The following is a 12,081-nucleotide window of genomic DNA, read 5'->3' as shown; positions in this document are numbered from 1 at the left end:
AACCAAAAATTTAATTTTTAATTATAAAGAAGAAAAAATAAATACTCAAACCCAAAAACAGAATAGCAAAATAGCTGCAGACTACTGGATTAATTGTTGCAGTTTTTGCATACTTGTGTGTGTCTTATACTTAACACTAGAATGCAATGACATGTAAATCTGTGAATAAATAAATGCAATATAAATCACAGTAAGCAAAGGTGTGAAATATGTTTTTGAGTACTTAGATTACACCTAACATTAATTTGAATAGATTAACTCGGCCATTTCCAAGAGATGCAGTATAATTGCGGTCATCATCACCTAAATTCTTCTTTCTCCAGGCGCTACTTTCAGCACCGGACAGCTCCAGTCCTCCCCACGCCCCGCCCACCCCCAGTAGACTGGCAGTGGGAAACAACCACACACACACACACACACACACACTGGTGGGCGACACTTCAAGTAGGGGTTGATAGGGAGGGACGGAACTTAGATAACAATTTCCTTCGCTCTTCGTCATCCTCCTCCTCTACCACCTCCTCCTCCTCACAAATGGATTTCTCTCAGAGGGAGCAGGAGGAGAAAGACAAGCAGAGCTCGTGATTATATCACATGAATGGACGGTAAGTGGTGAGAAGTCCGTGTTTTTTTCTCCGTGAGGGCGGGAGAGACAGGTGAGAGAGTCTGTCAGCTGCGTGGATCAGATGCCGCTTTGAAAGACGGAGAAGAAAGAGAAAGTCTGTCTGTGCGCACAGAAGACGCGCTGGATGAGAAGTGGATATCCCTGTTTGATCATGGATGGGTGTAAAATCCAGGGCATCGGCTGTGTGATTGCCTGAGTGTTTCATCTCGAAACAAAGAGAGTGGGTTTGTTATGCTCAACACTTTGCCAAGTGTCCACGCTGAGGATCAATGGCTCTACTGGTCGTCCCGCTGCTCCTCCATACAGGACTCGTCCTGGGATCAAACTACGGTTACGTGGAATGGTCAGACAGTGAACGAGAAGACAAGAACCCACCAGTCGTCAGCACCCAAAACATCAACAGGGAGCCGCCCCATCACCACCCGACCTACCACTCCGTACCAACAACCGTGCGCGCGGTGGTGGCGCATAAAATTGAAGAGGACCTGCCGAGGGTGGTGACCGCTTTCCTGCACAGCGGGGATTCCTCTGCTCTCAGGCAGGTCAACTGCTCGCGGAGGTATGAGCTGAGCAGCCTGAGGGGCGGCCTACACGTCGCCTCCCACTATTCCCTGCACACTATCCTGGACACGGTGGCGCACGCCACGAACTTCCTGAACATGATCTTGCAAGCCAACAGGTCCCGTGACCAAACCCCGCGCAGGGACACGCACTGGTACCACGCACTAGTGCAGAGCATCCTCGAGGGGGACCCCAAAATCCACAGGGCCGTGGTGACCTTTCACACGGACGCACCGACGCCTGGCCCCCATTTTTTCCTCCAGGCGACGAGGACCGAGAAGGAGGTGGTGCTGCAGGACCTGTCCAGCAGCGCACACCGTCTCCTAAGGAGCAGAAGCTCGGAGTCTGACTGGTTCAATGAGTTCAGGGACGGTAGGAGACCACACTCTCACAGAAGACTCCCGGAAACATCGGGCTCCAAGAATAGAAGTTACTCCCTGGACAAAAACCAGATCAAGTGGTCAGCGCCGTACCTGGAGTGTGAAAACGGGGCGTTCGTGCCCTATTGGTTACTGACTTTATCTGCTGGCTTCTATGGACTGAAGAACAACTCAGCACCAGACTTCAGGTGAGAGGAGAGTGTGGGATTGACAGTGAGGCAAAACATGTTGTTGGTGTTTGATTAAGACTCAGGAAGCACTTTTTTTTATCTTTCAAAACTTTCCAACAGTGGATACATTCTATTAAGCCACTGGTTCTCATGAAGGTTTTAAAACTTTATGGGTCCATTACACACAGCCAGGGGATGTGAGATGTTTTTACGTTCACACACTGAAATATACTTTACTTAATAAACAATTTATAGTCAAATTATAGGAATTATAAGGAAATACATGAGGAAATCTTTTCTTATCTTGCTGGAGTCCTTTTAGCTGGGAAAACCACAGAGGACCTCTGCAATTATCAGTCTTCAAAAAATCGTTAAAATTACACTATATTCATTCAAGTCAGCTATACACAGTTATATAAAAATCAGGCTACCTCAACTGATTGACAGTAATCTAAACACAGTGTGGATTATGATGCAGGAACCAGATGGTGTAAAAGCCTCTTCATAGTCACAGGTAGATCATTCATGCTCACCTGTCAAAACACAGCTGTGCATCTCTGCTGCTGTGTGCTGCAGTTTAATGAACACTCGTGCAGACTTCACACAGTGGTGAAGGCTTGGACACAAGCCTTGTGTGTGTGTGTGTGTGTGTGTGTGGGTTACAACAGTTAGGTGCATAAAACACTCAGGGATCTCATTTTCAAGGCTCCAGTCCAAGAGTGTCTGGAAAAGATCAATTAAATCATGAATAAACAATGGAAGACCCACAACCGCAGTATGAAGCCACTATGAATTTCAGGTGCACTCAACTCTCACATCAATCAAAGTAAAGACATATCACACAAGATGTGCGGTTCAATATCGGATAACTCCTGCAGTAAATCTCTAAGAAACTGGTTAGTCAATTTAATTTTTATTTGGCAAAATATTAACACAATTCTAACAAAAAATGTTCAAACACTTTAACTGCAAGTAGGACAAACAGAATTTCAGTGACAATTTATATAGAAGAGCTGACACAAATGTTACTCAGCAGTTTATGTTCAGCAGTCGTGCAGGTGATTTGGGTCTAGGTTGGCAGACTCCCACTCTGCTGACGCGTCCCTGGGCAAAGTGCTGCATCATCACCTGCTCCAGGGACAAACAGAGCTTATTTTTGTCTTTGTGTGGTGATGACGACTGTGGTGTTCCCACAGAATTAACCAAAACCATTTTTAGCTTTAAATCTTCAACAGGCATTTATGTCACAGTAAACGGTGATGTTGTGTTGATGCCCAAAAATGAGTGTCTGAAAAATGCCCAAAGTCTGACATGTGGAAACAAAATGGCAGTGCTGCTTGTTGACAGTTGCCTTAGGTGTCTGACATTAACTGTCATTAAGTGAATCCAGTGACTGAATCACAATCATTTGACACACCAATTGACTTGTTGACTTAGTGTCAAAAGACTAAAATGTCTAATGATTAAAAAAGACAGAAAGAGGGACACATTCGCTTGTCCATTAAACTCCCACTTCATATGGTACAAGAACATGGAGATGATAGGAATACAGAAGAGACATATGTCTTTGTAAACTGAATCATTTACTAGAAAAATTAGAGAGTTTGCTGCCTTCACAAGAGATGTCATGGTTTATTACTAGACACTTATTAACACATTTATTTTCAGAGCTTCCCGTCATATCACCTGTATTTTTTTCTGAAGTGGTTGGAGTTTGTTAGTGAGTTACATCAATTTAACAGAGCTATTTTTCTTTATTCCAAAAAGAAGAAAGAGATGGAAAGAAAATAAAGAGGCAGTAATGCAACACTACAGATGCCATCTGCCATAAAACATCAAATTATTTATTATTTAACTTTAAGCTGAACATTAAAATTCTTTCTTGACTTTTGATGTAGCAATTTAACAAATATAAACTCAATGTGTCGTCTAACTGCATGATATAAGAGTAGATGGGAATGATAAAAGCTACTGAGCTTTTAAATTCATGTTCAAATCACACGGGCAAACGTTCTCTGCTGATGAAGCCACGTGGGAAAGCCTCGTTTTACAATAAGTGGATGTTGAATTAGAGTCATTTTTCTCAATCTCCAGGATCAGAACTTCACTCTTCAGTGTTAAGCACTTGTTTGGGAAGTCAGCAGAGGGAGTCATGGGAGAACTCAAGCTCAGAGGAAACACAGTAAAGCAGTTATTTAATACCAGCGTGTGTTGTAAGCTTTACTCTCTAATTGACGGAAAAGATTGACGACAGCTGCAAAAGTAGGTGTACGCTGTTTTCCTCCCAATTTGTGTTGTGGTCTGCAACTTTTCTGTAAGTTCGTCCACCAACCTCACGCCTGTGAAGACATAAAGACAAAAAAAACAACTAAAAATAGATAGAAACGCGTAAGCTAGTGTAGATGATAGATTCAGTTCCACCGTCCCATCCTCCATCCACCTAAAGGCAACCTCTTTCTCTCATTTTTGTTCCTCTCCAGGCCAGATTTAGAGGCGAACACAAAAATCCATGGAATATAAATGTAAATCATATGTATAGCTTAAGATGGTGAGGCAGCTTTCATTCAGCGATGCTGTATATGCTGCTTAAATAAGAGCCATGTTATTGTAGAGACATCACAATTGTGACACCACCACTGAAGACTCAGACTCTTCACCAGTGTCACATTTAGGTTGAGTTCTACAGTAACAGCACAAAACCACGTTGTCGAGAGCAGCTGAAGATAAGATAGTAACAAGGGAGTTTATTGTAAGAAATTCAACAAACCTTGTTTTTTGTAGCCTTTAAATAAGCTTTTGATTTGGAGTTCAGGCCAGAGCCTGTCTGCAACAGCCTTAAGAAACCAGCCAGAACGCACATTTGGCATTTTGAAGCAAAAGCCTATTACACAAATAAAGAAGAATGACATCCTTTCTGGTATGCAAAGGCCAGCATAGTTTCCTTACGCACTTGGGAAAGGGAGGATTGAGTGGAGGAGTCCTCCATCACCATTAGATGTCACAGGTTCTTACACACTGGACCTAGATGGGTATATTCTAGTAAGTTCCATGAAAACAGAACCTCCCACTTTGTTGTTAGTTCCACTTCTCAGCAAACAGATGGTGGTAATGGGCGTCAGGATCACACACAAAACCATAATGGAGAGAGAGAGAGCGAGAGGAAGCATTTGGATGTACAGGTGGTACCATGGTGCAGGAGAGGACGGGGGAAATGGAAGAAGACTAAACACTGAAAAACAACAGAGGGGTGTGTGTCGTTTAGTCAAAAGCTTACCAGATTCTGGTATTCGAAGGCCACCGTAGTTCCCCTAAGGCTCTTGGGAAAGGATGGGGGTGAGCGAAGAAGTCCTCCATTTGCTGCAATCTGCAGTCTCACCATTAGATGTCACTAATTCTTACACACTTTTACATGTCATGTCATTTTTTGGCCCGAGAGATGGTTCTATTCTAACAATAATAACAATCAATTTTATTCATAGGCGCCTTTCAGGACACTCATGGTCTCCGTACAAAAATATGAAGCAAACAATATGAAATACAGAAATAAATTAAAAAATGTAAATCTAAAAACTGTATGTAAACATTGTGTTGAAATCCTGTGGGTGGAGGGGCTTATATATCATTCTTACTAAAGAACAATAGTTACACAACAGCGTAAAAATTGCTAGCAGTGGGTCCCTTGAAATGTTTTTATTTAAAGAGACAGCAAACAGCACAGTCAATCAGTCAGACCTCTTGTCTGACCTTTTCCTGCAGCAAACACAGCTGAGCAGCTACGCCTCGGCGCTGCTCACTGCAAAACAAGATGTGCAATTGAGCGTTTGAAATGGAGTTCTGAGGAGGTGCTCGGCACACCACCATTATTTGTGAGTGGAACCACAGTCACTGTGCAACATAATACTTGACTGTATTGTCCTTGACGACATCACTTCCTGGCACAGATTCCCTCCTTGATCACGTTTCTGGTGCACCTGAGCCCTGCTGAAGACCGAGACCAACCTCAGGTGGTCTCCCACAGTGACAGACTGGCTCATCTCTGTGGACAGTAATTAATGTAGAGTGATAAGTGGCAGATTAAATGTATTATTATTGTACTGGCAGCTGGATTATTTTATGAGGACAAACTTATTTGAACAAAAATTGCTCCATATGCCATATGCTCAAATGTTTCATGGGTTTACCAATGTCTATTTGTGTCCACTGTCCAATATCTAATTCAATCAGATTGCCTGAACACATACTGTGGGCCCCTAAGAATTAAGAGAAAGATGTTCAAATGTGAAAACAATGGTTTATAGAAAAAGTAAGTAATGTTAATTGCGTTCAATCTTTATTCTACATTTTTAAATTTACTACTTATGTCTGATTCCTCCACTCACTTCTCTACTTTCTCTAATGTTGTCCCCCTCCCTCGCTCCGCCCTCCTCTCTTTCTAACAGGGGCGTTGTTCGTGTGGATGTGAACCTGCAGGACGTGGACATTGACCAGTGCTCCAACAGTGGCTGGTTTGCTGGGACTCACCGGTGTAATCTCACCAGCATGGAAGTGAGTTTTGCGCCACAGTTGTTGTCAGTCATGTTTGTTTATCCATTCACACATTAGTCTCTATTTATTACATTCTTAAAAATACACTCAAACATTATAGAAGCAAATATCATGATAGTACTAAAGAGTATAGGCTTGAAAGACGCTGTTATTCACCATTTCCGCTCACAACCATGTGTTTCAGACCTAATCTCTCACTCGCAGGCTTTGTTCATTTACTTTCTGTCATTTCTTTGAGTGGTGAGTTGTACATGTTTGGGTTCTCCTGTCATAATGTCATGCAAGTGTCCATGGTAACTGACTTCTTTGTTGTGTCTTTTTTTATCTCCTCATTATTCAGCCCTATTTTCACATTTAATCACGCAAATTATGACAAAACAAAATGTCTAATAGGACAAAGCAAATAATATGTTGACAAGTTTCTATTCTGGACATTATTTAAAGGCATAACACAGGAGCTGAAGGTGAGCTTGTGTAGTATTTTCTGCAACGTGACTGGTTAGTGTAGGCGGACAATCACAAAGCCCTTGTGTTAGTATGTGGACCTCCCTGTGTGTGTGTGTGTGTGTGTGTGTGTGTGTTAGTGGCGACTGCTCTAATTGAAGCTCTGCTTCCTCTAAAATGTCGTCAAATATGTAATATTTTAATACTAAACGTGTGCTAGAACATGATTAGAATATGTCGCTACTTTAGTTTGTTCAGAATCAGCTGTTTTTCGCGATTGACGGATCGTCTTGCGTGATTTTCGTATTCCCGTAGCAGTTAAATCTCTGCATTAAATCCACTTGAAGCTCAGCTTCAACTGTTCTCTATGGGACAACACAGAATAGGTTTTTTTCACTGCGGTGAGCTCGATGGTGATTGGACAAATGTGGTAAACACACTTCCACATAAGCTCAGCTTCTCTGGGGGTCAATGGAGCAGTGGGCTGGGCTTCTGCATGATGATTGACAGCGTTGCAGAAACATCAGAGCCTTTTCTGCCTCAGTCCTGTGTGGATTTTGTGAAGGAAGTCTGTAGACAAACAGCTGGTCGTTGTGTGTTATTTGCTCGGCGATATAGCCCATTTTCATTTGTACATATACACTGTGAATAAAAACGCTATTATAGCATTTCAGTTTTACATAATTATCATCCTTGTTCTAGTTAGTCGTTTGCAGAATTTATGTCAGAATGTATGTATAAATAACTGTGCCTGAAATTAACTTCCCCGATTTCAAAGACCATCAAGAGGTCTTTGTGTGTGTGTGTTCATATTGCCCATGTCAGCACCACTGCGTTAGTTTTATGTGATGTAATGCAGTTAGAGTAGCTGCTCAGGCTTGCATGGCATGTCGTTGGCCATATGATGTATAATAAATGCAGTGTAATGGAATGCAGCAAGATGTGGTGAATAATTGACCATGCTCTTTGTCTGTGTTCCTCCCCCCCATCCTGGTCTGTGATGGTGGTGATGGTGGTGGTGCTTCAGAAGGAGACACGGGAGGTTTCCTTGTTCCTCTTAGTTTGTTTGTTTTGCTTCTTCTGCATTGCTCCACTTTGGCGGCTGCTGTCTGATAAAATCTGAACTCAGCCACTGACTGTCCTGTTGTTCATCATTCTGCTCAGATCTGAATTGTTTGTGCAAGTAGTCTGTGTTATTAAGTATTTCTACTATCATCACTGTGATAGGTAGCGAGAGACAGAACCCTTTAGTCACCCTGGCCAATTTGACATACGTCATTTACAACTTTGCTTACAAATGAATCATCATAAGTATGGCTCCTGTTTGTCTGTCTTTGTTAGATATGTGTTTATTTTTCTGTCAGCCCAGGAAAAAAGCTGCCTGCCTGCTTTCACCATATGATTTCTTTGTTTAATCTTATTTCATGTTGTGACTAGTGCTTGTATTAACTCATGCTACTGGATTATGTTTCTCTCTCTTTCTCGCTATCACTCGTACAATCCCACACAAAGACACACACACATACACACACCTTTACACACTTCCATCACATACATTTGTACAGTCAGACTCATGAAAAAATTATTTTGCTCTGGACTGTTTGCATGAAAAAATTAGGATTTTAACAAGTCTGTCTATACAGATGTGTCTGAGTGCCTTTATCTCTCTCTCTCTCTCTTCCTCTCTGTATGTGTGTGTGTGAGTGAGTGACAGAGAATGAGAGAGAAGAACTGAGTGAATCAAAGCTCTACTTGTGGTGAAAAATGTTTTAACCTTTAGAGAAAATAAATTATATGGCGATCAAAGTTAATATTGTGGCAGTACATAAATGAACTAACGTATGAGCACTGATTAGAGTAGTATGCTGTGAAACTACTGCTGATCAGATGATGTAAGCCGAGGAGGCGGTCTCTACTCCGTCCTGAGGACGGACTGCGCTCATGCAGTTTAGGAATGTGGACAAATTGTGTCCTTAAATCATTAGTTTTCTGTGATCGGAGCTGAGGACTGATCTCCCCTCACGTGTGTTTGAGGGGGGAGGGAGAGGAATGCTAATATCGGCAATTTAGCAACCAAGTCAATGACACTTTACATATATTAATTACAAATGTTTTGTTAGAGGGGACAATAATTAAACTGTGTGTTGTTTCATTAATCTTGTCCTATTGATTCATTTCTTCATTCATGAAATAACCAATTGGAAGACTTTGCTTGCAGTATTTGTGCATTCTTCAGATTTCTAAACAGAATGTACATCTTCTGTGTTGATGTTGACCATATTTGACTTTTTGCTTTGCTTTTTAAGGCTACACAAGACAGCTGTGCAAATAGTAACATCAGCAGGTTGTGGAAATGCAAACAGCCATACTGTGATCTATAGGCAGTCGTGTATCACGGTGCTAAATGTGACAATTGTCGTGTTTCGTTTTCGCCTTATTTTGTTTTTCTCTCCATAATGTTTTGCTTTCGTTTTCTTTGTCCTTTTGCTACTTGTTGTAATAAATTGCTCGCTGTTGTGGCTCAGCCCATTACTCTTTTGTTCCAGTGTTCACGTAAAAAAGAACCCAGCTTCTTTTGAATTTTCTCTCAATACAATTTTTGGGAAATGGGCTGTTGAGAGTCAGTGAGAGGCTTATTGCTTTTCCCATCTAGTACAAACACCCCTAGGCTCAAACACAAACACATCCTGCCTCACAGAGAAAGATAATAACAAGACGGTAATGTGATGGAACATCATGAGTTCTGCAGAGTGTGCAGGGACGTTTACAACCTGAACTCACAGGAACGTCTCAAATGGCCTCAAGACAGGCCTCAAATTATGTGCTGTTGCCACGTAATCTGGTAAAAATGATGTGCTGCCTCAATAAGAGAATTCATTTACACATTGTCTACAGCTTTATCCTCCACACGAGGGTCACGGTGCAGCTGGAGCCAATCCCAGCTGACATAGGGTGAGAGGCGGGGTGCACCAGGAAGACCGGGGTTTGTGACCCATTGTAAGTCGCTTTGGATAAAAGCGTCTGCTAAATGACATGTAATGTAATGTAACAAGAGCCTTTCTGCATGGAGTTTGCATGTTCTCCCCTGTGTGTGTGGGTTTCCTCCAGGTTCTCCTCCCACAGTCCAGTAACATGCACATTTGGGAATTAGGCATATTGGACACTCTAAATTGATGGGAGTGGATGGTTGTTTGTCTCTATGTGTCCCTGTGCCCTGTGATGTGTGCCCTGTCCATGGTCTACCTATGTCAGCTTGGCTCCAGTTCCCCCTGCGACCCTCATCTCGAGGATAAAGTTGCAGAAGAATGAATGAATGATCGGTAAAAATGATTGTGCAAGCACACATTTTTTGTCTGTGCAAATTTTTCCACTTGCATGTTCCTTTGACATTTGTAAAAAACCCTGAAAATGTACTTAATATACTTTCTCAAACAGTTGACCTAGTGTTTGTAAGTGTAATATCATGACCCCAACGATTATGCAGCTAATTATAATCCCAAATTTTACATTTTTCTTTTGAGTGCATTCATAACGATCCTGAATTAGATTTTGCCAATAATACTAAAAAGTTCTTGAATAGCAAACACAATTTTGCTATTCAAGAACTTTTTGGTATTATTGACTAAATCTAATTCAGGATCATTATGAATGCATTAATATGGTGAATAATGAACATGCGCAAAACTCCAGCATGACCTTTTATTTTATTTACTGGCTAAGGGAATAATTCACCCCAATACATGTTCTTCTTCTTCTTCTTGTCTGTCCAGATATGGTGAGGCTGTGCAGAGAAGTAGGATGTGTCACCATGCAATAGTTCATGCATTATGGATAGTCAGTTGTAGGGGAAGTATCTTACATAAGGAGCCACTGCTTATATAATTAGAGGAGGATTTGAGAATGATTAGTGTGGGTGATTTGTAAGTGGTTGCATCTGAGTAGGATTTAGTTATTTTTCCTCTTGGTGTGAGCTTATGAATGCATGTAGGCATCATTGTGAGTGTGGGATATACTTTCTTATGCATGCATGCATGGCCGTGTATGTGTTTTCTCTCCATCCTGTGAAACATGCTGCTGGAGATAAAGGGCTTCAAAGGCAGAGCTCTGCTAATGAGTGTAAACTGCTGTGACAGCCAAGTCGGGTTACCCCCTCTGTCTCTCCTCTCGCTTTACTTGTTCAATCAGCTACGCATCCTCTTCTCCGTCTTCCTCCTCTTTACCACTCTCTCTCTCTCCATGGGCTTTCACGCTCTCCAACATCCCCCCCCCAAGCTTTTTATCTTTGGCTATCACCACCGCCCCATCTCTCTTGCTTTCTACTCCTTTACTTTTCTAACACCTCCTCACCTTGTCTTTATTTAATCTGAAGCCAATTAACTCCTCTGAGGAAAGACATGCCAGAAATTACGCCTCCATCTGTCAACATGTCTGTCTCGGCTTTTGCCAGCCTGTAACACGTGAAATCATCATAATGAAGTGGCCAAATCCAAAATAAGAAAAACTTGTCACCTTCTTCTACTGCTTTATTTACTGCAGAAGCACACATTTCGTGTCCTTGCGTGTTTTCTCTGCACTATCTTCACATGGACACGGACAGCACAATCTAAATAAGAAAAGGCAATAAACGCCTGGTTCACACCTGACGCATGGCATGTACATCACTGCTACATTCTGTTAAACGCAAAACTAGACAGAGAAAAGATCTGCTGATGATGATACTGACATTCTATCAGCAATATTGCTTAAAACTGACACCTATCACAGTAGTTTTAATATTTAGGCTGAATCTAAATACATGAGAAACATTCTAATTATATTTTTTAAACTATTTTAACAGCTGTAGTAATTATATCAGGTGTATATATCACATGAGAGGGACGCATACATAAGTGTCAGGCCTGGTTCTCACTGTCTGTGTGTCTGCTCATGTGTCACGCGACCAATATGTTCACCCTCTACCGCTTTATCCTCCACATGAGGTTTTGGGGAGGGGCCAGTCCATCACAGGGCCACATGGAGACAAACAACCATCCACTCTCACACTCATACCTACGGTCAATTTGAAGTGTCTTTTGGTCTTTAGAGTGTTTTCGGAGCGTGGGAGGAAACCAGAGAACCTGGAGAAAACCCACACACACACACATGCAAACTCCATGCAGAAAGGCCATCATTCCAACGGGTTGCGAACCCTGCAAAGGCACGGGTATGTTTATAAATGTAAATATGTATGTCCTAAACATGTCTTTTGTAGTTCTTATCATATATGGCACATTTTGGATAAAAAGGGGGTTCAAGCTTCAAGGTTAATACAAATACTACGTGGAGGGAAAGGAATATCTACCTAACTAAATAAGTT

At 41.8% G+C, this 12,081-nt stretch overlaps 1 protein-coding gene across 1 annotated transcript in view; it reads left to right on the top strand.

Annotated features, from left to right (window-relative positions):
• The first annotated feature begins 420 nt into the window (after window positions 1-420).
• LOC122774611 (probable G-protein coupled receptor 158) overlaps window positions 421-12,081 on the top strand; it is a 51,295-nt gene continuing 39,634 nt past the window's right edge. Inside the window, exons 1-2 of the mRNA XM_044034051.1 lie at window positions 421-1,754; window positions 6,176-6,281. Of these exons, the coding sequence (XP_043889986.1) occupies window positions 895-1,754; window positions 6,176-6,281 (966 nt within the window). The 5' untranslated portion in view covers window positions 421-894. The remainder of the gene's footprint in view (window positions 1,755-6,175; window positions 6,282-12,081) is intronic.

This window comes from Solea senegalensis, linkage group LG1 (genome assembly GCF_019176455.1).
Source record: "Solea senegalensis isolate Sse05_10M linkage group LG1, IFAPA_SoseM_1, whole genome shotgun sequence".
NCBI classification, from domain to species: domain Eukaryota; kingdom Metazoa; phylum Chordata; class Actinopteri; order Pleuronectiformes; family Soleidae; genus Solea; species Solea senegalensis.
This window is presented reverse-complemented; position numbering and strand designations above follow the sequence as displayed.